Source organism: Notamacropus eugenii, chromosome 3 (genome assembly GCF_028372415.1).
Source record: "Notamacropus eugenii isolate mMacEug1 chromosome 3, mMacEug1.pri_v2, whole genome shotgun sequence".
Lineage (NCBI taxonomy): Eukaryota > Metazoa > Chordata > Mammalia > Diprotodontia > Macropodidae > Notamacropus > Notamacropus eugenii.
The window spans coordinates 467,589,097-467,613,581 of NC_092874.1; the positions used below are offsets into that span (position 1 = coordinate 467,589,097).

The 24,485-nt window shown below is 40.8% G+C and overlaps 1 protein-coding gene across 1 annotated transcript in view; it reads left to right on the top strand.

Moving 5' to 3' along the window:
• DENND6A (DENN domain containing 6A) overlaps positions 1-24,485 on the top strand; it is a 65,250-nt gene that overhangs the window by 12,415 nt on the left and 28,350 nt on the right. Inside the window, exons 2-9 of the mRNA XM_072598853.1 lie at positions 9,845-9,883; positions 9,964-10,006; positions 13,691-13,803; positions 14,471-14,551; positions 16,776-16,881; positions 18,029-18,108; positions 20,764-20,826; positions 21,552-21,607. Of these exons, the coding sequence (XP_072454954.1) occupies positions 9,845-9,883; positions 9,964-10,006; positions 13,691-13,803; positions 14,471-14,551; positions 16,776-16,881; positions 18,029-18,108; positions 20,764-20,826; positions 21,552-21,607 (581 nt within the window). The remainder of the gene's footprint in view (positions 1-9,844; positions 9,884-9,963; positions 10,007-13,690; positions 13,804-14,470; positions 14,552-16,775; positions 16,882-18,028; positions 18,109-20,763; positions 20,827-21,551; positions 21,608-24,485) is intronic.

Here is a 24,485-nt window from a genome sequence, read left to right on the forward strand (position 1 = left end):
GTCATTTTTCCAGGTAGGGGGAGTATAGGTGATCAGTGATGGTCCAGTTGGATAAGGTGGTCAGTAGTGGACAGGTCCGGTATGGTACAGGAAACCCAGGACCTGAGGTCTAGGCAGGGACTAGCTCCAGGTGTGAGAATTAGGGGCTCCTAGGGAATCCACATGGACCATTTTATCCTTGGTAGGAAATGAATGACCCATTTGTAACTTCTTGGACTTCTGGCTTTGGACAGTGCTTTTAGCACAGATTTTTAAAGGTAAATTTAAACATCAAAGGCAGCCTTCTGTAGTAGACAGAATGATGCAGTTGGAGTCATCATGGAATCCAGTTCTGCCTTACACATTTTCTAGCAGTGTGACCATGGGCAAATCAGTTAACTTTTCAGTCTCCAGCAACCCCCTCCAACTTAACTCTGGAGTAATAAATGGATTTTTTATTATAGGCCAGTGGCCCAGGAAAGTCAAGTAGGAAATCACAGGTACTTGATGTGTTGATGTGAGTTTTGTCCTGTGATTGTTTTATATTCTTTGCATTCCAGTGAAGGTTTACTTTATGCTATTCTTCTTTTAAGTCTTTCTTCAGTTAGTGATGATATAACGTTCCCCCCTCCCCTTTGATGTGTTATGCAGTCACTTCATGTAATATCTTGTAATAAAGGAGATCATTGGTATGGATTTTAAAAGATATTGGTTAATATACCACTCAACTGGAGAGTCTTTTATTTTTTTATTTTTCTTTAATTTTTTTAATTAAAAAATTTTTTTTACAGTTCTTTTTTTACATTTATTTATTTTTAGATATCGACATTCATTTCCACAAAATTTTGAGTTCTAATTTTTCTCCCTATCTCCCCTCCCTCTGCTCCATAATACCTTGCATTCTGATTACCCCTTCCCTCAATATACCCTCCCTTCTGTCACACCCCACTCTTCCCTTATCCCCATTTTCTTTCTTTTCTTGTAGGGCAAGATAAATTTCTATACTCCATTACCTGTGTTTCTTATTTCTTGATTATATGCAATAATAATTCTCAACATTCGTTTCTAATACTTTGAATTCCAACTTCTCTCCCTCCCTCCCTCCCTACCCATCCCCACTGAGAAGGCAAGCAATTCAATACAGGCTATATATGTGTAGTTTTGCAAAAGACTTCCATAGTAGTCATGTTGTATAAGACTAACTATATTGCCCTCTATCTTACCCTGTCCCTCCCTTTTTTTATTCTCTCATTAGAATGTCCCTTCCCAAAAGTATTTACTTCTAGTTACTCTCTTTTCCTATTTGCCCTCCCTTCTATCATTCCCCTCATCCCACTTGTCCCCTCCTCCCCTACTTTTCTATAGTGTCAGATAGATTTTCATACCAAATTTAGTAAGCATGTTCTTCCCTCCTTAAGCCATATGTGAAGACAATAAGCTTCACTTTTCCTCTCTCACCTTCTCCCTTTTCTCCTCCATTGAACAAGATTTGTCTTATCTCTTTTATGAGTTCAAAAAGCCAGCCCCATTCCTTTTCTCCTCCCAGTATTTTCCTCCTTCATCCCTTGATTTTTATTATTTTCTTTCCATGTAGGAATTTAAACAGTTCAGCTTTAGAAAGTCCTTTATGATTTCTCTTTCCTGTTTACCTTTTCATGCTTCTCTTGATTCTTGTGTTTGATTGTGTCAGATTTTCTCTTCAGTTCTGGTCTTTTCATCAAGAATGCTTGAAAGTCCTCTATATCATTGAATTACCATTTATTCCCTTGAAGTGTTATACTTGGTTTTGCTGGGTAGGTGATTCTTGGTTTTAATCCTAGTTCCTTTGACTTCTGGAATATCCTATTCCAAGCCCTGTGATCCCTAAATGTAGAAGCTGCCAGATCCTGTGTTATCCTGATTGTATTTCCACAGTACTCGAATTGTTTCTTTCTAGCTGCTTGCAATATTTTCTCTTTGACCTGGGAACTCTGAAATTTGGCCACAATATTCCTAGGAGTTTCTCTTTTTGGGTCTCTTTTAGGAGGTGATAGGTGGATTCTTTCAATATTTATTTTGCCCTGTGGTTCTAGAATATCAGGGCAGTTTATCTTGATAATTTCATGGAAGAGAATGTCTAGGCTCTTTTTTTAACCATGATTTTCAGGTAGTCCCATAATTTTTAAATTGTCTCTCCTGGATCTGTTTTCCAGGTCAGTTGTTTTTCCAATGAGATGTTTCACATTATCTTCTGTTTTTTCAAACTTTTGGTTTTGTTTTCTACCTGCTTGGTTTATCTCATAGTCATTACCCTCCCTGAACTGGATTCTCTCTTTTAAAGAACTATTTTGTTCAGTGAGCTTTTGAACCTTCTCTTCCATTTGGCTAACTCTGCTTTTTAAAGTCTCCTTCTCCTCATTGGCTTTTTGGACCTCTTTTTCCAATTCAGTTAGCCTCTTTTTAAAGGTGTTATTTTCCTCAGCATTTTTTTTTTGTTTGTTTCTCCTTTAGCAGGCTACTAACACGCTTTTCAAGCTCTTCTATGGCCTGAGCCCATTTCATATTCATTTTAGAGGTACTGGAGGCAGAGGCCTTGACTTCCTCTGACAGTATGCCTTGTTCTTCCTCATATGAAAGGATGGAAAGAGAAACCTGTTCATCAAGAAAGTAACCTTCTATGGTCTTATTTTTTTTTCCCTTTTTTGGACATTTTCCCAGCTAGTTACTTGACTTCTGAATCCTTTGTCAAGAATAGAGTCCTAGTGCTCCTCCTCTCCCCAGTGCCTTGCTCAAGGCTGAGATTCAGATCAGCTGCTCAACTCCTCCAGGGGCTTTGGGTGGAGATGGGGTGCCACTGAGGGCTGAGGTTCAGATCAGCTGCTCAGTTCTGCCAGAGGCTTTAAGCTGAGCTGCCTGGACAATGGACCCAGGCTGCTGTGGCATAGCTGCCAGCCACCTGCAGCTGCTGCTGCTGCCACCTGAGATCAGTGCTGAAGGAACCCTGTTCCCCTTTCTTCCAGCTGGGAAAGCCCTCCCACACTGCCCTTTGGAACTTTCTTTGTCTCTTGTGGGTTGAGGGATCTGGGACCCTCTTTGCTGGGAATTCTGCCCCAGAGATCTGTTCAGGTCCTGTTCCTGCCAGTGCCACAGCCAGGGCTGTGCTCTGCTCCACTTAGTGTCTGGTGAGATAGACCTTTCATGTCTGCCTCCCAGGTTATCTTTGGCTGGAAACCTCTTTCACTCTGTTGTTCTGTGGCTTCTGCTGCTCTAGAATTTGTTGAGAGTCACTTTTTACAGGTATTTTGTGGGCTGTTGGGGAAGTGCTAGAGTATATGTGTCTTTCCACTCCACCATCTTGGCTCTGCCCTTGGAGTGTCTTTTAACAGTGGCCTTGTGGGTCGAGATGTGGAGTGGAAAAATTGAAAGCAGGATTTGTGGCTAGGTATTGAGGTATAAATAATGTGATTCATAGGATGTTATAGTTGGAAGGTATCTCCGGGTTCAACCAACCTAGCCCACACCCAGATCATTGATTCCCCCATTTTCCCTCCCCAGTAGTAAGCTAACTTCTGCTTGAAGTCTTCCAGTGATGAGGAGAACTCTGTTCCTAGAGGCCACCCCTATTGTGTTTGGACAACTGGAACTTCTCAGAAACTTTGCTTTGTGGTGAGCCAAAGTTAGACATCCTCTACTTTCCACCTGAGGGCAAACGGAATACTCCTTCCATATGAAGTAATCTAGGTACCTGAACACGGCAGTGAGATCCTGTCCTTATACCACCCCCTCCCTTCCCTCAGCTTTCTTTTTTGGGGACAAAACTTTTTGAGTTTTTTTTTTCAGCTTTTCCATGTGTGGCAACTTGGCCGATTTTTCCTCACTAACCTGATTATTCTTTGGGTTCTCACTAGCTTATCAGTGTCAGGCTTTCTAAATGGATCTCTGATAGGTACCCAGAACTATTTAAATTACCACTGTTAGACATAGTCTGATGAAGGCAGAACCTCACACAAGCACGTACACTTCTGTATAAAATGCCTTTCCAAGACTTGTCTAACTGATACAAGTTAGTATATGCCTCTGGATAGTATTCAAGCAGTGAAGCTTGATAAAGTAACATGCCTCCTCAATGCTAACTCGGGTTGAACTTGTAGTCCACTGGCTCCCCAGGGTCTGGCCACATGAGTGGTTTTCTGGCTCTCCCCATCCCTTGGCTCTGTAGTTGACTTTTTGAACCCAGACACAAGATGTTACTTTGGGTCACTCTTAGAGTCTGTTGATCTTCTTGGATCCTGATTCTGTCATTCATTAATCCAGTATATTAGCTATCCTTCCTAGCTTTGTGTACTCAGCAAATTTAATAAACATGCCTTCATCTAGTGTCTGTATGCCTCAGTTTCCTCATCTGTAAATGGGGATAATAATAACACTGCCCTCCCAGTGTTGTTGTCAAGATCAAATGAAATAACAATTGTAAAGCACATGGTCCAATACCAGACACACAGTAAGTGCTGTATAAATGTTGGCTATTATTATCATCATGCATAGAACTAGAACACAGACATGGCTGCGCCAGAGGCCTCCGATGCTCTGGATTCCACGTCTTTTTAGATTGACGTTGATGCTAAACATGTTTTGGGCAGCAGCTTCCCATGTCCACCCCCAACCACCTTTACTGTTATCCAATCTATAGTTTTGTCCACTAGGTTTTTCATGGGAAACTTTGTCTTTGATGTTCCGATGAAATCAAGTAGATTATAGCTGTGGCAGTCCTTGAGCCTCTAGATTAGTCTAGCAACCCTGTCAGAAAAGAAAATAAAGCCAGTCTGCTGTGACTGTTCTTAATGAATCTATAAGGATGTTTAAAATGCTTTGTAAATTTTAAAGCACTGTATAGGCATCATTTCTTTACTGTGCAGGCTGTCATTGTTGATGTCTTGCTTTTTTAGTGGTCACAAGCCATCCCTTTAATAACACAATGTAGAATTTTACCAGTTACTGATATCAGTCTGACTGGTTTACATCTTATGTTTGGGTCTCTCCGACTACCCCTTAGGTTCCTGGCTTGGTGCTTTGTCAGAGGATCGTCCACAGCTGCATTGGACAAACTGTATTACAGACTTCCCTAATAGTGGAGGGGTGTAGCTGGGAGCTACAAACGCACTGCCCACACCCAGCTGGCCTTTTCAGGGTTTGGTGTCCTGTGGAACCCTCAGAGATGTCTGCTAGAGGCATTCCTTTGTTGAGGAGGAATATGGAGGAGACTAGAAGAAGGCTGGTTAAGAGGGAATTGAAACTGAAGATCCACCTAAGTTAACATGGCTGACTTGGTGACTTAATTGTGAAGTTGGGCATGGGACAAGATGATAAAAAATAGACTTTAATCTTCTGGAAATGAAAGCAGTTAAAGAAATAAAACCCTAATCAGAAGCTTTTCCACTGTTTGTCTTGGATACATACTTCAAGAAAAACTGGAAGGCGCTGGATGGAGTGAGCACTGAGTGATCTCACAAAAATGAAATTAATTCTGTTTTTAAAAAAAAATATTAGATTTGTAGGGGAAAGTGCAGATTTATAGGCTCTCTTCCAGCAAGATATCTACCATGCATATGTTAAAATTATGTAAAACTCCTTGTTAGATGCAACTGTTGAAACAACTTTGTTCAGTGATCTTAGAAGGTCTGACCATGCCTGTTTAGCATAGTGCTTGGCACTTACACACTTAATAGATGGTTTGTATTTGACTATAATTATTATCAAATGACCATAAAAAGGGAAGTCATTTACTTGTCAGTGATTTATGGCTATAGTTTTGGGGGATATCCTATTCCCAATCCAAATGAGAGTAAGGAGGGAATCAGAACAAGTCTTGTGTAGGACAAAGCCCTTAGGCTGAACTTGGTAGGAAGCCAGGGATTCTCTGAGTTGCTGGTGAAAGGGAGTGCATTTCTGGCATGGGGAACAGCCTTTTCAGATGCATGGTGAGGGGACATGGGAGGTTATGTAAGAGGGACAAGAATTTGTCTGGAGCTGGGAAGCCAGCTGGTGATATTTTAATTGCCAGACTAAGGAGCTAGTGTTTTATCCTTCAGGTGGTGGAGAACCCATAGGTCTTTATCAGTGACCTGGCAGCTGTATGGTGGATGAATTGGAGAAGGGAAAGTCCTACAGCAGTTGGGGAGCTTTTGTTAAGGAGAAAGTTCGGGTGTGATGGCTGTGTCAATGTGAAAAGGGGATAGGGAGAGAGATGTGGGAATGGAATGTCCACCACTGGGCAGCTGCTGGGAAAGAGGAAGAAAAGTCAAGCAAGACTCTGAGGTGGCAGACCTGAGTGCTGGGAAGGATGGTGGGGCCTTTGGCAGGAATAGATGAGCGGTTTTGGGGAAAAGACTAGTTCTGTTTTAGACATGTTGAGCCTGAGGTGCCTGTGGTAGGTCTGGTTAGCATCTGGTGGTGTGGAAATGGAGCTGGGGCAGTGGAACAGCATGAATATCATTGCTGCTTAGATTATAGACTGTGTGGAGGGAAGCAGTGTATAAGGGAGCAGGGTGTGAAGGGCTTTGAATGCCAAGCTGAGTTTTCTCTTTGATCTTGGAGGTAGCAGGGAGCCACTGAATTAATTGAGGAGAGTGTGACATGGTTAGACATGCACATGAGAAAGATCATTTTGGCACCTGAATGAAGGATGAATTGGAGGAGGAGAGACTGAGGCAGCAGCTATGGCAGTAATCCATGTGTGAGGTGACGAGGGCCTGCACCAGGGGGTGAGGACGGGGAGTTGGCAGAGGAGAGATGGGGCCATACCGAAGAGATGGTACAGAGGTATAATCGGGAAGCCTTGGCAACAGTGGATATGTGGTTGGAGCGTTGGTGGGGTGTCAGGGATGACACAGAGGGTCCACACCTGGCTGCCTGTGGGATTGTGACCTGGACAGAAATATGCAACTTGAGAATCAAGGGAAAGCGATTAAACAGCCATTTGATGGGGAAAGATGGTGGTGATAAAAAGGGCAGTCTGCTGACAAGATGGGAGGGATGGGGTCAGTCTTGCATGTAGCGAGATTTACCTCAGCAAGAACGACCCCTTCTTTACATGAGTTGGGTCAAGGTAGAAACTAGAGGGGAAGACATCTGAGAGATATGAATGAGCAGGGAGAAAAAACTCTCAATGAGTGGCTTGTGTTTTTTGAAGTATGAGGCAAGATAGGCAACTGTGGGGAGGAGGGGAGAAAGGATGGAAAGATCTGGACCAGCTGCTGCAATGAATAGAATAGGGAACTGATTAGGGATGAATAAAAGGTTTCTGCGACTGCAGTGAAAGCTCACCTGAGATTCTGTGGTGTCATTTGTAGTGGATTTCCTCCAGCTCTGTCGAGCAGCATGCAAAAAGGAATGAAGGTAATAGATAGCAGAAATGATCCAAGGCAAGGTGTGATCAGTGATGGGCCTGGTGTGTAAAGGATAGGCCAGAGGTGATGTGTTCATCAGGGGGATGGGAGAAGAGAGGAGCCAGTACACTTTTGAGAGAACTATGGGATGGAGGGACTGGAGGTCATGGTAGAAGTGGAACAAGATTAGGATTATAAGGCTAAAAGAAAGATGGCAGAGGAATTTCCAGAGATTTTGAATTTGTGGGTGTGGCAGTCTCAAGGGGACACCCATCTCTGTGTGTAGCGGGGGGTGGACTGGGAGAATATGCTGTATTAGAGTTAAAGAACTTGGGTCATTTGTGGGAACATCAGTGTGCATGTGGAAGGCCCCCAGTTTGAGGGCAAGGGTTTGGGAGGAGACAAAGATAGGGAGAAAGGAATGCATCTTGGGGGTTGGATAAATTAGCAGCTACCACAGTCTTCACTGGAGGATAAATTCGGACTGAATGAATTTCAGGGGAGTTGAGTAATGGGGGGAGAGGAAGATTCTGGTAGTGGCCATGGGAAACAAGGCAGGAGCTGGTGGTAATGAGGCCTCAGGTTCTGGAGAAGGTCTTGGGGCCAGGACAGAGGCCTCGAATGAGTCCAGAAGTGTGATTTTGACTACCTTCACTTCCACTTTGTAACTCTTTGGGAATAGGGATGGAAGTGGGCCTATGGTTGTTATTGGTCTGGGGCAGCAGATCTCTAAGTGTGGTGCCTGGACCCCTGTGAATCCCGAAGATCCTTTCAGGGCATCCTCAAGATAAAATGTATTATCATTATAATACTAAGATATTTTCATTTCTGATATGGTAATTATCAATAGATAATAACCCACATAAACAAAGGCCTTTGAGAGTTCTCAGTGTTTAAGAGTATAAAGGAGATCAAATGGGGAAGGAAACTCGATCTAGTAGAGGTCAGCCCCTTATCTGCAGCGTCTGAGTCTTAGTTGTGGGATCAGGTGGCTCTTGGGACCACATACTGCTTAGAAAAGCAGGTGAACGTTGTCTGTGTATTTTGTTAAGTGTTTCCCAGTGATGTTTTAGTCTGGATCTGCAGGCCCCTAGTGATATCTCTACCTTAGAAAGTTGCCTAGAACAAAGATTAAAGTGTCACTGGGTAATGTTTAGCAAAATAAACATAAATGTAGTACAACATAGAATGTTCATTTGTGTTTTTCTAAGTCAGTTTGTTCTCACCTGGGGTTGGTTGATTGAAGCAGTTCTTGACCTCAGGGCTTCCTGGCTCTCAGGCTGCCCTTCCACACTCCAGCCCAGCCCCTTGCACCATTCATGATGGGGAAAATTGCTTCATCTTTTGGAGCCTCAGTTTCCTCATCTTTAAATAATTTAATAATATTTGTGTTATTACCTTAAAAGAATGTTGAGTGGAAAGAATCAGTTTTGGTTGAGGATTGAACTGCTTTTTAATATAATAGGAACAATTAGAAAGAATTATGGAAGGAAAGAACTTCTCAAGTTAGATACAAGTTTACATTCTAAAAGTTGGTAAATTACTTAGAGGTTCAAAGAAATTTTCCCCTCATATTTTGAAGGCATTTTCATGGTTATTTTTAACCATGAATGTAGTAGAAATTATTTGTAACAAAGCAGAGGTTCTGGGTGTGCTACTCAGTGGTTATGGGACTTTGGGTCAGTCACTTCATCTCTGAGCCTCAGTCTCTTAATCTGTAAAATGGGAATTGTCACACTTGCCCTTATTGCTTGTGGGACTTCGGGGAATTCACTTCATATCCCTGGCCTCAGTTTCCTGTTCTGTAAAAACTGGACTAGAGGACTCCAAGGTTCTTTCTGCCTCCAAGTATGTGATCCTCTTAATAGTGGCCCTTGAAGAAAAGGTAGATTTGGTTAGAGGATGGAGAGGTGGCCCCAGGCTCCTGGAGAAGATCAGGCCTTGGAAGGTCAGCAGTGATGGTTAAGGTCCATTCTGTACATGCATTGTCTCATTTATCTTCACAGCCACCCTGGAAGAGCCTAGAATTTAGAGCTGGTTGAGTCCTAAGAAATCATCTGAGCCTGTTCCCCTTTTAAACATGGGAGAGCTGGGGCTCAGAGAGCTCGGAGATTGGAAGAGGCTAGACTGGAAAGCAGGTCTCTTGTTGCTCCCAATTCAGGTCTCTGTCCATTGTACCATATTGTTATGACTGTAGGTGACTTCTAAGGGAATAATGAGGATTGTTAAGTTACTCATGTTTTAATGGGTAATTTGTTTCCTCCCAGGCAGGAGCTGGGTCAGTCTTAAACTCAGGTCTTCACCAGGTTTTTGGGGGTAGTCAAATGCAGGCTTTCATTTTTAAACATAAATTTAATTCCTCATGCGTATTTTTCTTCCAATTTTTGGAAAAATTATGGTCATGTTAAATCAAAATCTTGTTTTAACGTGTTATTTTAAAGTATCTGCTGAGTGTGAATGTTGATCTCATTTTCTAATTCATTTTTACCCTTGTTTTATAGGTAATCTATCCTGAGCATTCCAAACTTAGTGATAAGGAAGTAAGTCTTTGTGTTTGACTACTTTTCATTTCCGCTTGATTCCTTGGCAGCACATATGTACCCTTTGTTTTCTTTTTCAGAAAACGAATATTTGCTATCTGTCTTTTCCAGATTCGAATTCAGGTAATGCTTTTATTGCATCACTCTAAGAGTGTGTGTGTGTGTGTGTGTGTGTGTGTGTGTGTGTGTGTGTGTGTGTGTGTGTGTGTGTGTGTGTGTGTGTGTGTGTGTGATGGATGTTGAGGAGAGTCCAAGGAGGGAACTGGGCCACATGGGGTCTTTGCTGGCCTCCAGTTGGTTCCTGCGAGCTGAGATCATCTGCCCCTGCTGGGCGGTGTGGAATTCTGAATAAGTTCTCAGAGGAAAATTTGTTTGATTTTGCTTTAATTTAAAGAATAGTTTCCATGGTGCTTTTGAGGGTAGAGTGAGGCATCATGAAATCCAGAGACCACAAGCTGCACAAGTTGATGGAGTGGCTGCAGTTGGACCATGTTCAGATGGGTTTCCTAAGTTTGCCATCAGTGAGTGACCTTTAGTCATTGTTAGTGACTAGATCCGGCCTGGCCATCAGAGTCCAGCTAAAGAAGAGAGGGTTAACAATAGCACACTCTGTTAAAGGCTGTTCAGCTGAGGAGTTTATTAGTGGGGGTCCTTTCCTTTGGACTGTCCTCCTGGTATGTGGTCTACGCTCCCTTCAGTCCTCCTGGCATGGGGCTAAGTCCACCCACTGTCAGGATGGCATCCAGTGAAGCAGGCGAGTTTTTCCATGCTGCTACTTATACCATTAGAGTATTCTATAATAAGAATTCTCTTTCTCTGATTTGGGGGACTTAGAGATCATTTTTAACATTCCCTTTTTTTTTTTAACTACATTTTTTTCATGCTTCCGAATTTTTGCTACAAATGTAGAGCTTGTTGAAACAGTTTCTTTAATCACTTCTAAAATTAGTCATATAAAGTTGGTATCTCTCTGTGGACAGGCCTTCTATGGACTAGTGAGATTTATTTCAGAATTAAGAATGTTATATGTGTGTGGGGTTATTGCCTTTGAGAGACTTTAGAAGGGCCTGTAAGGATTATAAGATATTGGTCTGTCTTGCCTTTTTATCAAAATGACCTAAATATTTAGAATTTTTGCCTACGGACTAATGGCACTGCTAGTTTTTATTAAAGCAGATAAGCTGGAGGCTGTGCCTGTGGGCTCCATCCCTGTTGGGCTACATTTGCACTTCTGATTAATATGTGTTCAGTCATCAAAACCATTTCCACTAGTCAGTGAGCTTGGTTTACCACAAACTGAGCAGACCCCATGTGAGCCTCCCTGAGTGGCTAACGGGGATATGTCAGACGTTCCGGTGAGCCTTAGCTGGTCATTTGAGTCCCTTCTACCTTTAGGTCAACAAGTAAGTATGAAGTGGCTGCTCTTTGTAAATAAAAGTGCTTGGCAGGAAGACCAGAATTTACCACCAGCTTCAGACACCTATGTTGACCCTGTTGACTCTTCAGTTCTGCTGGCCTCAGTTTCCTTATCTGTAAAATGGGGATAATAATAGCACCTTATGCTCAGGGTTGTTGTGAGGATCAAATGAGGAAACATTGCTTTACCAATCTTGGAGTGCTACATAAATGCAGCTATTACTGATGAAACAAAGATAAAATCCAGTGCAGTTCCTGTCTTTGAGGGCCTTATGTTCTCATATTCCCCCTCCTCAGTTTTTGAAAGGAAGAGCTTAACATTTCTCCTGGGCACCAGGACTGAGCAGCGATGGAGGTATCTGAATAGGGGTTTAATATTTAGTCTTTTCGGGGCGGGAGACTTAACCCTTTATTCCCCCTGTCTATTTCAGGAAGGTGAGTCTGAGATCTGTCCCTTATGTTCCTTTTTTCTTGATTGAAGAAATCCGTCAGTAAGATGTGTGGTATTGTTAGTGCCAGTACTCTTCCCACTGAGCTCTCCATGTCTTAGTGACTGTCTGGAGTTGCTGTGGCTAAAGAATTCTTTTCCTGGTGGCAGGTCTGATGTGGAGTCTGTCTAACCTTAACTTAGACCTGTTCTGGGACAATAGACGCAAAGTCCCTTGTTGGCCTTTCCAGCCTTGTCCTGCTGGTCTGACCCCGGCTTCTCTTAGGTGTAGGCTGTTCATGTCCTTTGAAAGCACCAGAGCATTGCCTTAGCATCAAGGCTTATGACTTAGATAGAAGCACACATCTCCATAGTTAGAGTAGATCTGCTGTGTTATCGCCAGATGTGTGCAGATTGTAACTCTTTTGATAATTTTTGGGGTAAGGATTTGGTTGGAGGGCTGATGGGGTCTCTTCTGGGTCCAGATCAATGTTCCTCTGACCTGATTCCCTAGATGAAGTAGGACACATCTCCCTGGAAGTTTGGATGGTCTGAGTAAACTTGATCTCTCTTGAAAGCAGGCATCTTGCCATCCTGACAGATGAGCATCAGTGCGGCAGCCAAGAGACCACACATTTGGAATGTGATTTAGATCATTATTCTCTTTTGTGACTCTCTAAACAGCTTGTTGCTCTTCATGTATTTTATTAAATGGAGGTTGTTATGACAGTGCCAGTTCTGAAATGGATTTACTTTTAAAAAAGATCCTGAAATAGCTTTTATTGCTGTGGAAGGAAACCCAGGAGCTGTATTGCAGTCTTCAGGAAACAGTAAAAATGGAGTTTTGGTTTCTATGTGGAGTCAGCAGAAAAAATCGAACCGTTTAGAGCATTCATTTACAAAAAGTCAAGAAAAATGTAGGTAGATGTGGGGAAGATTTCATCAGATTTCCAAAGAAATCTCTTCCCCTACACCTCTCTGCTCTCAGGAACTATTACCACTGCCCTTCCACTTAATATAAACAATATTTCCTCTTCTTCCCCATAGCTTAGAGCTGTTAGACAGATGCTTGCCAGGCCTTTTTCCTTATTGCTCATTAGCAGTATTTGGACTTGAGGAATCCCTGCTCCATGAGCTCTGGTGATACCAGAGAATCTTTACTGCCTAAGGTGTGTGCAGGTCAAGGCAAGATGAGAGAAACCTTTTCTTTCGGCATCTGTAGACATTTCTTAGCTCAGTGTGGGTGAGATGCAAGAATGTAGCTCAGTTCTACAAATGCCTTGTGTCTACCTCACATGTTAGATGCTGGGGACACAGGGACAATGAAAAACAGATCCTGTCCTCAGGAACTTAGAGTCTTCTGAAAGGATGAGTCAGGGGAACCTGGGGAAAACATTAATCTTCAATTCTGAATCTTATTAGAGAAAATTTGCCATCACAAATGTTCATTCTCTGAAGAATACTTCCCTTGTATGCTTCTCTTTTGGGGTATTCTAAAAGCAACTTTCAAAATAAGCGTCCCATGTTCTCAGGAATCTTCAAAAGGGTTCAAATCTCCTAGCTTAGGGGGCAAAGCTCCTGACAAATTCCATTCAGAGGCTTCACTGGAGGAAAGGTGCCACCCAGAGAGTTTTATGAAATTAAGTAAGCTTCAGTTAAAACTTAACAGTTAAAAATAAGTTATAATGACGAAAGCAATTGTTTAACTGCTTGTTCTCCTCTTGAACTTATGTACATTTTTAAAAAAAATTGTGTATAAGCATTTCAAAAGAAAATTAACAGGCATGGAAATGTAATATATGGAACTGAGGTTTTAGTCCCAGCTTGTTCACAGCTTGACTGTGTGATCTTGGACTAGTCACTTTGGGGTCCTCACAATGAGCAGGTAGGTAAGCTCTGTGATTCTGGATAAATGTTGGACTGAGCTGTCCTCAATTCCCCCTTTTTATTTTTGTGTTCATTAGGTTGTCTTGGAGATACACAGTTTTGTTTTAGGTTTCGACAGTCTTCTGGTCGGAGGATGTCAATGCGCTGTGTCCTGGACCAGTTGGACCGAGACTCACCTGTGTATTTAAAGGTTAGAAAAATAGTCACAGGAAGAGGTCACTGTGGTAGGGAAGATGGTTAGCTTTGCTTCTACATTTATACAGTCATACACTGGTTGTATTTGGCAGAAATGCTGGTGCTTTCGTTTGCACTGTCTAGTAACACCTCAAGGGGCTGTGGAGGGAAGGAAGATGATGGTTCAGAAGCTTTGAGAAGCTTTCCTAAGTTCTTGAAGTATACTAAAATTTCATTGAAAATTTCGGGAATAAATTAGAATGTTGTTGTTCAGTGCTTTGTTACTAGCCCCTTTGTCTAGGTTGGGAGTCTGAGCCAAGTGGGCTTTGCTTTTTACCAAGTTATCACCCAAAGCAACAGTTTCCACTAACACTAAATGTGTTGAGGAGGGGAGAAGGAAACTTTTACTAGATGGGTTTTATTTTTCCTATGGCTTTTTTTTTCATTTTTCTTATTCATCTCTGGTTGTCTTTTAGCATTTTGATCATATGATTATTTTATTTCTGGATAAGATTAAGCAAAACTGATTCCAAAATTCTATATATGTTACTTAAATGTTTTAATATTCAGATGTAAGGTTGAATGTGACCCTTTGAGTCTCATCTTATTTTTGATTTGCAAAGAATTGTGATTTTAAAAAAATACTGAAATAAGGATTTAATTTTATTCTACCTTTCTGGCAGAAAGATCCTGCATATTTTTATGGTTATGTGTATTTCCGACAAGTTCGAGATAAAACACTAAAAAGAGGCTACTTTCAGAAGGTAATTTATGGTCTTTTAAAAAATTCCTTTTTTGTTATTAAGTTAAACATGAGCTTTTCAGTTTACAAAATAAAGAGTAGAATTGTATATTAAAATTAACTTTTATTACATTTTTTAGTCTATATTAAAATGGTAGTAACAGAATCACCCTGCATGTCTCTCTTCCCTTTTGATCTTTGTTCCATTCTCTTCTGTGTATTTTAAAATGTTTTGTGTATATTTTGTTGCTTTTCTTATTCATTTTTCATTGCTGTTATGATCCGCCAACTCCTGCCTCCTCCCTTTCCCTCCAGAAACAACCTCTCCTGTTGTAAGGAAGGAAAATCCTGCAGACCCAGGCAGCACTTTGGTGAGGCTGTAAACACCTGCCTCCTTCTGTACCTTCCTGTTGCTTTGAGGGTCTTAGGAAGTTGTGCTCAGTTTCAGCACTGCTCAGTTTTGAAGTCTTTCAGAATCATTCTCCATTAAGTTAGGTCTTGGCACCTTGTGTTCCCAGTTGTGCTCACTTTTCTTTGCATCAGTTCCTACAAGTCTTGCCAGGTTTTTCTGACTCAGGCTGTTTTGTCATTGAAGGGAACACTCCCTCATGTGGCTTTGCCCCTTGGTGTTCCCTTCCCTGATTGATGTTCTACCTCTGAGTTTCCAGTTTTCTGTTTGAACAAAACATGTTGTTCTAAATACTCATGTACACGTGTATTTTCAAATGTATTAGGCCAAGCTATATTTGTGCCATCAGGAAAATGAGGTGTGAGCAGCTTTGTTCAGGGAGGCAGAACCAACCTTATCCATCCTTAGAAGAGTCATCCCATCACCCTGATGCTTGTTCTAGAAGGAGAATCATTGCTTAGGAGGTTTTTGGAGGTTTTTGTATCTTCCTGCTATGGGATGGATCGCTTCCTCTTTCGAGCATCTTCAGTGCTGGCAAACCAATCCTTTTAAAAGGCATTTCTGGGGAGAAACAGTGTGATTGCTTAGGAAGATCTGTGTTCTGTAACACGCGCGTGCGTGCACACACACACACGCACACATACACACTTAAAGTGGAGAGAGCCATGAAGTTTTAGGTTTCAGTTAGTGAAATATGGTTTCTTTTCTCTTGTCAGTAATATTAATAACAATAGTTAACACGAATGGTGGATGCTGAAATTGTGGAGCACATCTTATAGATGGGGAAACTGAGGCTCAGTGAGTTTAAGTGATTTGGCCAGTGAGGGTCTGAGGCTGGATAAGGAACCCAGATCTTTCTGACTCTGAGAGTCTGGTGCTTTATTCATTGTGTCACTCTAATGGCATTGGTCAGAGTTTATTAAGTACTTCCTTCTAGCACATACTTTGTAGAAACTCCACCCCTTCCTCAAACTTTGATGTGTGCCCCTTGTGGTTTTATTAGTAGAAAGAAGGAGGTGAGGACACTCCCTCCACAGTGCATGTTGGCTGCCCCCTCTTAAAGAGCCCCCTGGGGACGAGGCATGAGATGACTTGCCTACAGCCACCCAGCCAAGGCTGTTCGAGGGCAGGGCTTGAACCCTGGACAGTATGGCCCAGGCTGTCTCTCATCTGAACATACATGTTTACCACTCTATAGGTTATGATTGGGGGTGTTTTTTTTTCCTTTTAAACACAAACAACCAACCAAAAAAAGCCCCAATAAAAGTGGGCTTCTGTTAAAACTTTGCCAGTGAGGAGGAGAGTGCTTTCTGTGTCTGTAGAGCTTGCTCCTGCTCATTTGCCCTGCTCCTCGGGTTGATCCATCTTGGAGCTATGGGGAGACGCCAGGAAGGAAGGCAGTTTTCAAGAAAAGCGTTTTTTACCCCAGCCAAGTCCAAGTTCAGGATGTCAGGAGCTCTTCCTGCTGTCCCGGCTGGGTTGTTCGTGCCTGCTTTATTCTTGTGGTTCCTTTGGAGAATTCCAGTGCTGCCTGGCACGTGTGGGGAGGGGCTGGACTGCTGCTGCATCTCCTTTTCCTTTAACAGTGTCAGGCTCTCACTGCCTCAAAGAATCTTTCTTCTAATTAAGCAGCCAATCTGTGGTGAGACCAGGAGGAGAATCTTGTGGCCATTTTCATTTTATTTCCATTGAATAATGGCCTCTTACACATGGCTCTTCTCAGGTCAGAGTCTGCACATGTTCACCAGTGAGGCTTTCCACAACTCTTGAGTGCAGGAAGGCGAAACTAGAATGAGATTGTTCAGCTTTGTCTGACATTGTGTTCTTTCTTTTCCAGTCCTTGGTTTTGATCAGCAAGCTGCCATACACACATTTTTTTCACACAGTGCTTAAACAAATAGCACCTGAATATTTTGAAAAGAGTGAAGCTTATTTGGAGGCAGGTGAGTAAAACATTGTGTTGTTGATGTCATCCTTGTGAGGATTAAGAGACATTTAATTATAAAGTTTTAATGAAAAATGAAACCTGAAAATCAGTCAGTGAAGACTTTAAAACTATGAATTAAAGGAGAGAAGTGAGAATTAAACTTCTGATAACTTTATAAATGCTTTGAAATACTGGACCATGTTGCCAGTTTAAAAATAGAGTGAAATGGATAGAACTTTTTTATTAAGACAATCTAAATATTGAATTGCGGACAATAGATTAACAGACACCCTTTTACTCTTTATCAGCAGTCATCATACCAGACACTGCTCTCATATTTTGCCGCAACCATTGTAGTTTTTCAGTATATTTTTAATGTCTGATAAATCAATTCTGGCATAAAGTTGTAGGATCTCACTGTTGGTGACCACCTGTTTATATTATTATTCCTATGGAATTAGTTAACTACTTCCTGTGATGTCTTTTCACTTTACTTTTCACTGTGGCTGAACTTGTAATTAGGTGGAGTATACTGCCAGCTTTGTTTCATATGGTTCCACAAAAGAATTTTTGCTACAGTAAAACAAAGGGAAGACTCACTTAACCTTCATTAAAATGTTTTATTCACTGCTTTCTAAAAATTTGGGAACCTCTTTCCATCCCAAGAGAGTAAACTGTGTATGTGAATCAAAAGGAAGACATTCTTGCTTCCCCCCATTTTTGTCTTTATTTATGTCTTTTACAATAATGATAATAATATCAATAAATACTAATAATTAACACTTGTATAATCTTGTCTCATTTGATCCTTACAACATCCTTAACATCCTTGGGATGTGTAAGTGTTCTTTTCATTTCACTTTTACAAATGAGGAGACTGAGGGTAAGAGACTGAAGGGACTTGCCTAAGATCATATAATAGGCAGGGCTGGAACTCAGGTCTTCTTGACTGTCAGCTTTGCCATATAGTTGTTGCAGCTGTAGGTGTTTTTCAGTAGTTTGAAGTAAATTAAACAAATGTCCTGAAGAAATGAAGCATGTTAGTATGGATATTTAGTTAACTTCTTGGAGTTGTTTTGTTCTAATTTCTTTTGTAAAGTATGTATTTAAAATTTTTTAAATTGTCTCACTCATACAAACGAGATATTTTATCCTTTTTTTAGCTTGTAATGATGTTGACCGTTGGCCTGCTCCAGTACCAGGGAAAATGTTACACTTGCCCATTATGGGGGTGGTTTTAAAGGTAATTTGTTCATAATTTATTTCTTTTTAGCCTGAATGTTAGAGAAAATAAAGATGTGGATTTTCTTTCATCATCTCCCCAAGAGCCAGACCCCCTCCCTGCTTTCCTGAACCCTCTGCCTGAGGAATGTGAAGGGTTTTACCAGCATCTTTTCAGGCCTTCGTGCCCATGGGAGCCTGCTGTCTGCAGAAATCTGACTGTCCCGCCAGAGGAATCTCTGAGGATGGATTGGGAATGCTAAGGGGAGTCAGGAGAACTGCTGATAACAACCTGGTGCTGTTCGAAGCATGTTCTTCGGTTTTTAAAACATTTTTATTGTTTTCTTTTGTTGCCCTTCACACTGTAACTGCCATGCCCCCACAAAGTGCCAGCTAGTTCCCTTGTTCTTCTTTCTGTCTGCATGTTGAAACAATTCTGTAGGTTGTTTTCCTCACTTCCTGTGTCTTCCCATGCTTCTCCTTATCCCTTATTTTTTTCATAACACGGGAATACTGGGTTACATTCATGGGCCACAGTCTGTTTAGCCATTCACCAGCTGGCAGGCATCTTCTCTGAGTCCAGTTCTGGACTTTTACAAATAGTGCTACCATGAATAGTTTTTGTATGTTTGGGGCCTTCCTTTCTGGGATCGACTTCTTGGGGGACGTGCCTCAAAGTGGAATCTCTAGGTCTGGGCTCCCTCTTTTGCATAATTCTAAATTGCTTTCTGAAGGCATTTACCAATGGATATCTCCAGCAACAGTGCATTAGTGTTCCTGGACTTCTCTAGCCCCTCCAGCATTGGCCATTGCCATATTTTGTCATCTCTACCAATTTGTTGAGTATGAGGTGAAACCTCCATGTTGTTTTCATTTGCATCAAATTGTATCAGATTAGTGATTCAGAAATATCTTTTGATCTTATACAGTAACCATTAATTGTCCATATATCTGAGATAGCAGAACCTTAAAAGGGATATTTATAAAAAAAATTTTATTCCTAATTGGCAACTTCCTCTCTTAGAGTTGCATTAATTTTTTTCATACAAAATCTTTCCAATTTGATGTAATTGCAATTATCTGTTTTATCTTTGTTTCTGTTCCTTCCTGGTTTAGTTAAGAATTCAGCCCCTTCTAATAGTAGCTCTGAAAGGTAGATGATTTCCTTCTCTTCGAATTTTAAATAGTATTTAATATTCAGGTTGTATGATCATTTTGACTTTATTTTGTTTCTTAGTTTCCTATGTTGGGCTAAAGCTCATTTCTGCCATATTGCTTTCTACTTCCCAGATATTCCTGTCACATAAGAACTTATTTCCTAAGTGATTTGTGTTTTGCATTTTATCAAATACTGGTTATTGAGTTCAGTTATTTCTCATTCTTTTAAGTTGGTCTCTTCTGTTGATCTGATTTTCTGTTTTTAAACCAGTAGGTTTATAGTGTAGTTTGACACTTGGAAATGCTATTCCCCCTTTGTTACTGTCTTTTTCTATTTTTTCCTTCACTTTTCTAGATCTTGTGTTTCTTCAAATGAATTTTGTCATCATTTTGTCTAAATCTGTAAAGTATCCCTTTTCATCATTTGATGGACGTAGGACTAAGTCTGTAAATTAACTTCAATAGGATGGTCATTTTAACACACTGAGTTAATGCCTATCCTTGAGAATGCAATATCCTTCTAGTTTTTTTCAGTTTGTTTTTTTAAAAGAGTTTTTGAAATTGTTTTGAGATAGGCATTGAGTGTACTTTGGTAGATTGATTCTCAGGGATGGGACTTACCTGTCTGTTATTGCCTTTCTGCATTTTGGTACTGCTATAGAGAAATACTGATTTTTGTGTATTTATTTTGCTATTGTCTGTTAATTTCTTTCCTGATTCCTTAGGATTGTCTATGTAAGCCATCATGTCACCAACAAATAGGCAGAGCTTTGTTTCCTTTCTGCTGTCTGTGGCATGTTCTTTGTTAAGGATGTTGCTGACTTCTTTCAATTAATTTTATCAAATGAATTTTGCATGAATGCTCCTAATTTTCTAGCTTTTCTTTATTCACAAGTATATTATGGGGGAAAAAAACCCTATTACTTGTGTTGGTGTAACAGTAAGACTTTGAAAGTGCCTAGTCATTAAAGGCATCTTTTCAGATGTCTTCCTTTCTGAATATTCATTGAATGTATACTGCTGTTCTCTATTAAACTCACCAAGAACAGAATTAAGAATTGTAAATGAAAGCTTCGGTGGAGCTGTGAATGCTTGAAAGTTCTCTTCCTTCTGACAGTTAGTTTATCCCAAAGCTTATTAGCAAGTTTGCAGAGACTGTGTGAGAAGAAAATTGGATTAATCAGAATTAAATAATATGTTAGTGAGCATTTCTCTGTTTATATTCTGTTTGCTTCCAAGTTGGGTTCATAGTGTTTGTTATTAAAGATGTTACTTTGTGTGTGTTGGAGTTGGCTGGGATGCTGTTACTGAAAATCCATAGCCCTAAAGCCTCTTCTTTATTTAAAAACGAATATCTTGACTTCCCCCAAATTTTGGCTTGATGAAAAATACCGTTAACCTAGTTTAAGTAGACTGAAGATTTTATAATTTTTTTAGTTTGATTTCTTTGGCTAGTTATAGGATTCATAGGTGAGCCATTTTCTAGGGAAAAGTTAATGTCTTCTGTTTTCTTCCTAAGGTTCGGATTCCAACATGCCATGACAAGCCTGGAACAACACAGATTGCCCAGTTAACTCAGCAGGTAGATGTGACAGAGGGAGAGGGAGGCCCGTGGTGGGATTCCTACAGACTTGTTGGGAAAAATAATATTAGCCATCATTTATCTCACATCCCAAGGTTATCAGTTGTTTCCCACATGTTTGAAGTTGATTATTGTATTTATACAGTGTTTATTATCAAAATATCTTGATGGTAAACTGCTTGAAATTTCTTTCCTTTTTTTCTTCCTCTTTCTGTTGGGTGGGTGTTGGAGAATTCATAAATGTGTTTAGTACTTGGTAGGCTGGGGCAATTACTTCAACAAAGACCTAGTCTGGATAAGATGCTTCCACAGATCTCATGGAGCAGGGCCAGCTGATTTCTCATTTAGGAAATTTGGTTGAAAGGATTCAGTGGATTAGATTAGCTTTCAGTTAGTTATTCCTTGGGAGTACATCCATTTGGGGTGGAGGTGAATTTTTCACTTTTAAAGTCTGAATTTATTTATTCGCCATTCTATTATATACTGAATGTCTGTTGGATCATTTATGTAGAAATGGAGGAAATGAAATAGCTTATTTTCACCTTTATTTGCATTAGCCAACTTTGAAATTTGTTTATTTTGGAGTAGGAGATATGTTTCTCCTTCCAAAGTGTAAAAACTACAGTTTCTGTCTCATGTAGCATATTTGTCTTATCATCAGGCCTGGACATATTGATCATCTTCAATTTTTGTGATTTTTTTTTTTTCCCCTTTCTCTCTTTTAGACAGACTCACAGATCTCTATGGTTTTACCTACTATTCATGAAGTGGATCTTTTCAGGTGAAAATTGAAAGCTTATTTGTAATTTTAGCCTCTCCGTCCTTATTGTTCCATCGTTAATGCCAGTGGATTTGATTAGTTTTCTTCTTGGGAGTTGAGTATTCCTCTCTTCTCCCCTCCCCATAGAGGTGGGAGGGAGGCAGTGGGAATTGAGAAGGGGAAAATGATACCAACAACTAGACATTTTTTTAGTTGGCTTGAGTTGAAATTAACATTACACTTTGGTTTATAACTTCTGTAGTATTCTTGATTTGTAGCCTTCAACTTCACAAAAGTCACAAAAGCTGCAGGCTGGAATTTCATCTCATGAGCACAGCCTCTCTGCTGACTACGTTTTGCATGTCATCCTTATGAACTCTTACAACTGAATATCATCAGTCCTTTTGAAATTGTGAATTGTTTTAAGACTTTGCACAGAGGTGTCTGTGATCTTGTCTTTTCAGACCTCGAGAAAGTAGGATGTAACTTGCTCTCAGAATTCCTTGTTTTTCAGAAGTTAGATGAATGGGAATTCTCCAGGAGGCCCTGCCTGTCTTCCCATGTCCCTGGACACTCATGGCCACTGATGATGCCACACCTCACTGCTGCTCTGGTTTCCCTTTCCTAATTGGCTGAGCCCTTCATGGCTTTAGCACATTTCCTTTTTTCTTCTAAGGCTGGAGGACTGGTCATTCACACTCATATCCATAGATAATATCAGCATACAAGATACTGAGCTGGAGGAGGAGGGATTACAGAAAGAATGAGAGTCACTCAAGTTCTTGGGCCAGACAGTGCAGGATTAATAGCGTCCTGACAAGTAATCATGTCATTCAAGTGCTATGGATGTAGACATGGACAGCTTTTCCCTTTGTAGGGCTCGCTCCTGGTCTGGGTCCCTGTCAGGCAGGAAGGACCCTGTGGTACAAACTGAGCACTCCCTCTTGTGGTGGACTCTTAGTTCCTGTAGTTCAAGCATACAGGTTTCTTTTATTAACTAATAAAGAAATCTAGAATTACATGTTCGAGGTCAAACTTAATTTTTTAAATATGAATTTTATTACAATAAGAAAAAAAATTACCTAATGATTTCTTCTTGAAACATTCAATCACATGAAAAACATGATGACAACTTTTCTTCCTGTTGATGTAATCTGATAATACTGGCATCTGTAATTGTAAGAAAACTAGAAACCTGGGACCCCTTGAATCCCTACTGTTCATAAAATAGGTGCTCTCTCCTTTCGTCTTGGTCAGTTGAATGTCCACTTCTTCTTTGCCCCTTCCCCATCCCATCTCAAAGCTGGTAAAAAGCTCCCTAGGCAAATTTTTTCCCATTTCTAATGTGCTTATTGTATGTTGGTTTAATCTGTATTCTAGACTGTCAGGTGCATGGAGGTAGGGATTGTGTGTTAGCCCTCTGTCTTGTCTTCTGCAGGGCCTAGCCCAGAGCTCCACACACAAGAAGCACTCTGCATGTGAGGCACTTTGTTAGCTTTTGCGGGTGCAGACACAGAAATTCAATGCCTGCTCCTCCAGGACCTTAAAGACTATTACAACCACAAAGAAGAGTGAGAAACAATATATACAAAGCAAGTTTCTGGAAATGGAGGGGCGGGGTGGGGATTTTCCTGAAGAAAACATTCGGCTCTTACACTCAGCTATCAAGGAAGCTTGGGATTCTCTGAGATGGAAGTGAATTCCAGTCATAGGAAACAATTAGTGAATATTTGAATTTAATGGCTGTGTTGAAAGATTAATTCTGCTGCATAGGATAATCAAGCCTCTGCTTTATATTCCTTTACTGTTTATTATAGCGCACCACTGGGGCCAGGGGGCCAGGTCTAGGAGTTAGAAAGAACAGATTCTAATCCTGCCTTTGACACAAAGCAACTGTGTGACTGTTGGCAGATCACGTAGCCTGTCATGGTCATAGGCAAATCTGAACTTCTTTGCATACTAGGCACAGGAAGTCACAGGTCCAGTTTCTGTCATCCATTAAGTGCTGAGGAAATGGTTGTTGATTGGTTGTCAGTATAAGTGAGATAACATTTTGAAATAGAGGGGAAAAAGTAACATCCACACTGAAGTCTGAATTTTTTCTCAAAAATCAAAAACAGCATCTGTGTGCTGCTCGGTCTTGTCAGTAAATTTGTGTCTTACACCTTCATTTTGTCTTTGTCTGACAGTCCTTTTGGCACAGTGAGTGACTAGATGAGGGAGGAGATTTGAGAATCATGGTTTTATGGTTTTGCATCATCTCTGAATTTTCCTAACTTCTTCCTAGAATATCATTAACCCTTTCTCCTCAAAATGAGAACAGCAAAAAGTCTCATATTGGTTATGAAGAAACTTCTTGCTGCCCTTCTAGCAGTTACTAGCTGCCCTTGGACATTCCTTGATGGATGTCCCAAGGATGCCTTCAGCTCACATGTACTGAGGAGACCTCATCATCTCTGTCTCAGCCTCTCCTGCCCCAAAGCTGCTTCTTGCCTTCTCTCATCCTGGCAAAAGCCCTTTCGTTCTTCCAGACTCTCGGTCTGTGCTTTTAGTGGCCTACTTGACTCCTCACAAGCTTGCAGTTTCTATCTCTAGAAAATCTCTCTGACTGTAGTCTCTTCTGTCAGTGCACATAGCTGCTACTTTAATTAAGGCCCCTATGTTCTTCTGTGATAGATCATAGCAACAGCCTCATAACTTGTCTCTCCCCATTTTGTTCTGCCATCTCCACACCAGCCTACATGATCTTCCTTATGCAGAAATCTGACCATATCTCTTTATCCCATTATAAACTCCATGGAGGATCAAACATAGATGCTGATGTTTTCCTTTGAAAGCCTTTCTCACCTCCTTTTTCAGCGCTCTTGTCCTCACTGGCTTACGGTAGCCTGTTCTCTGC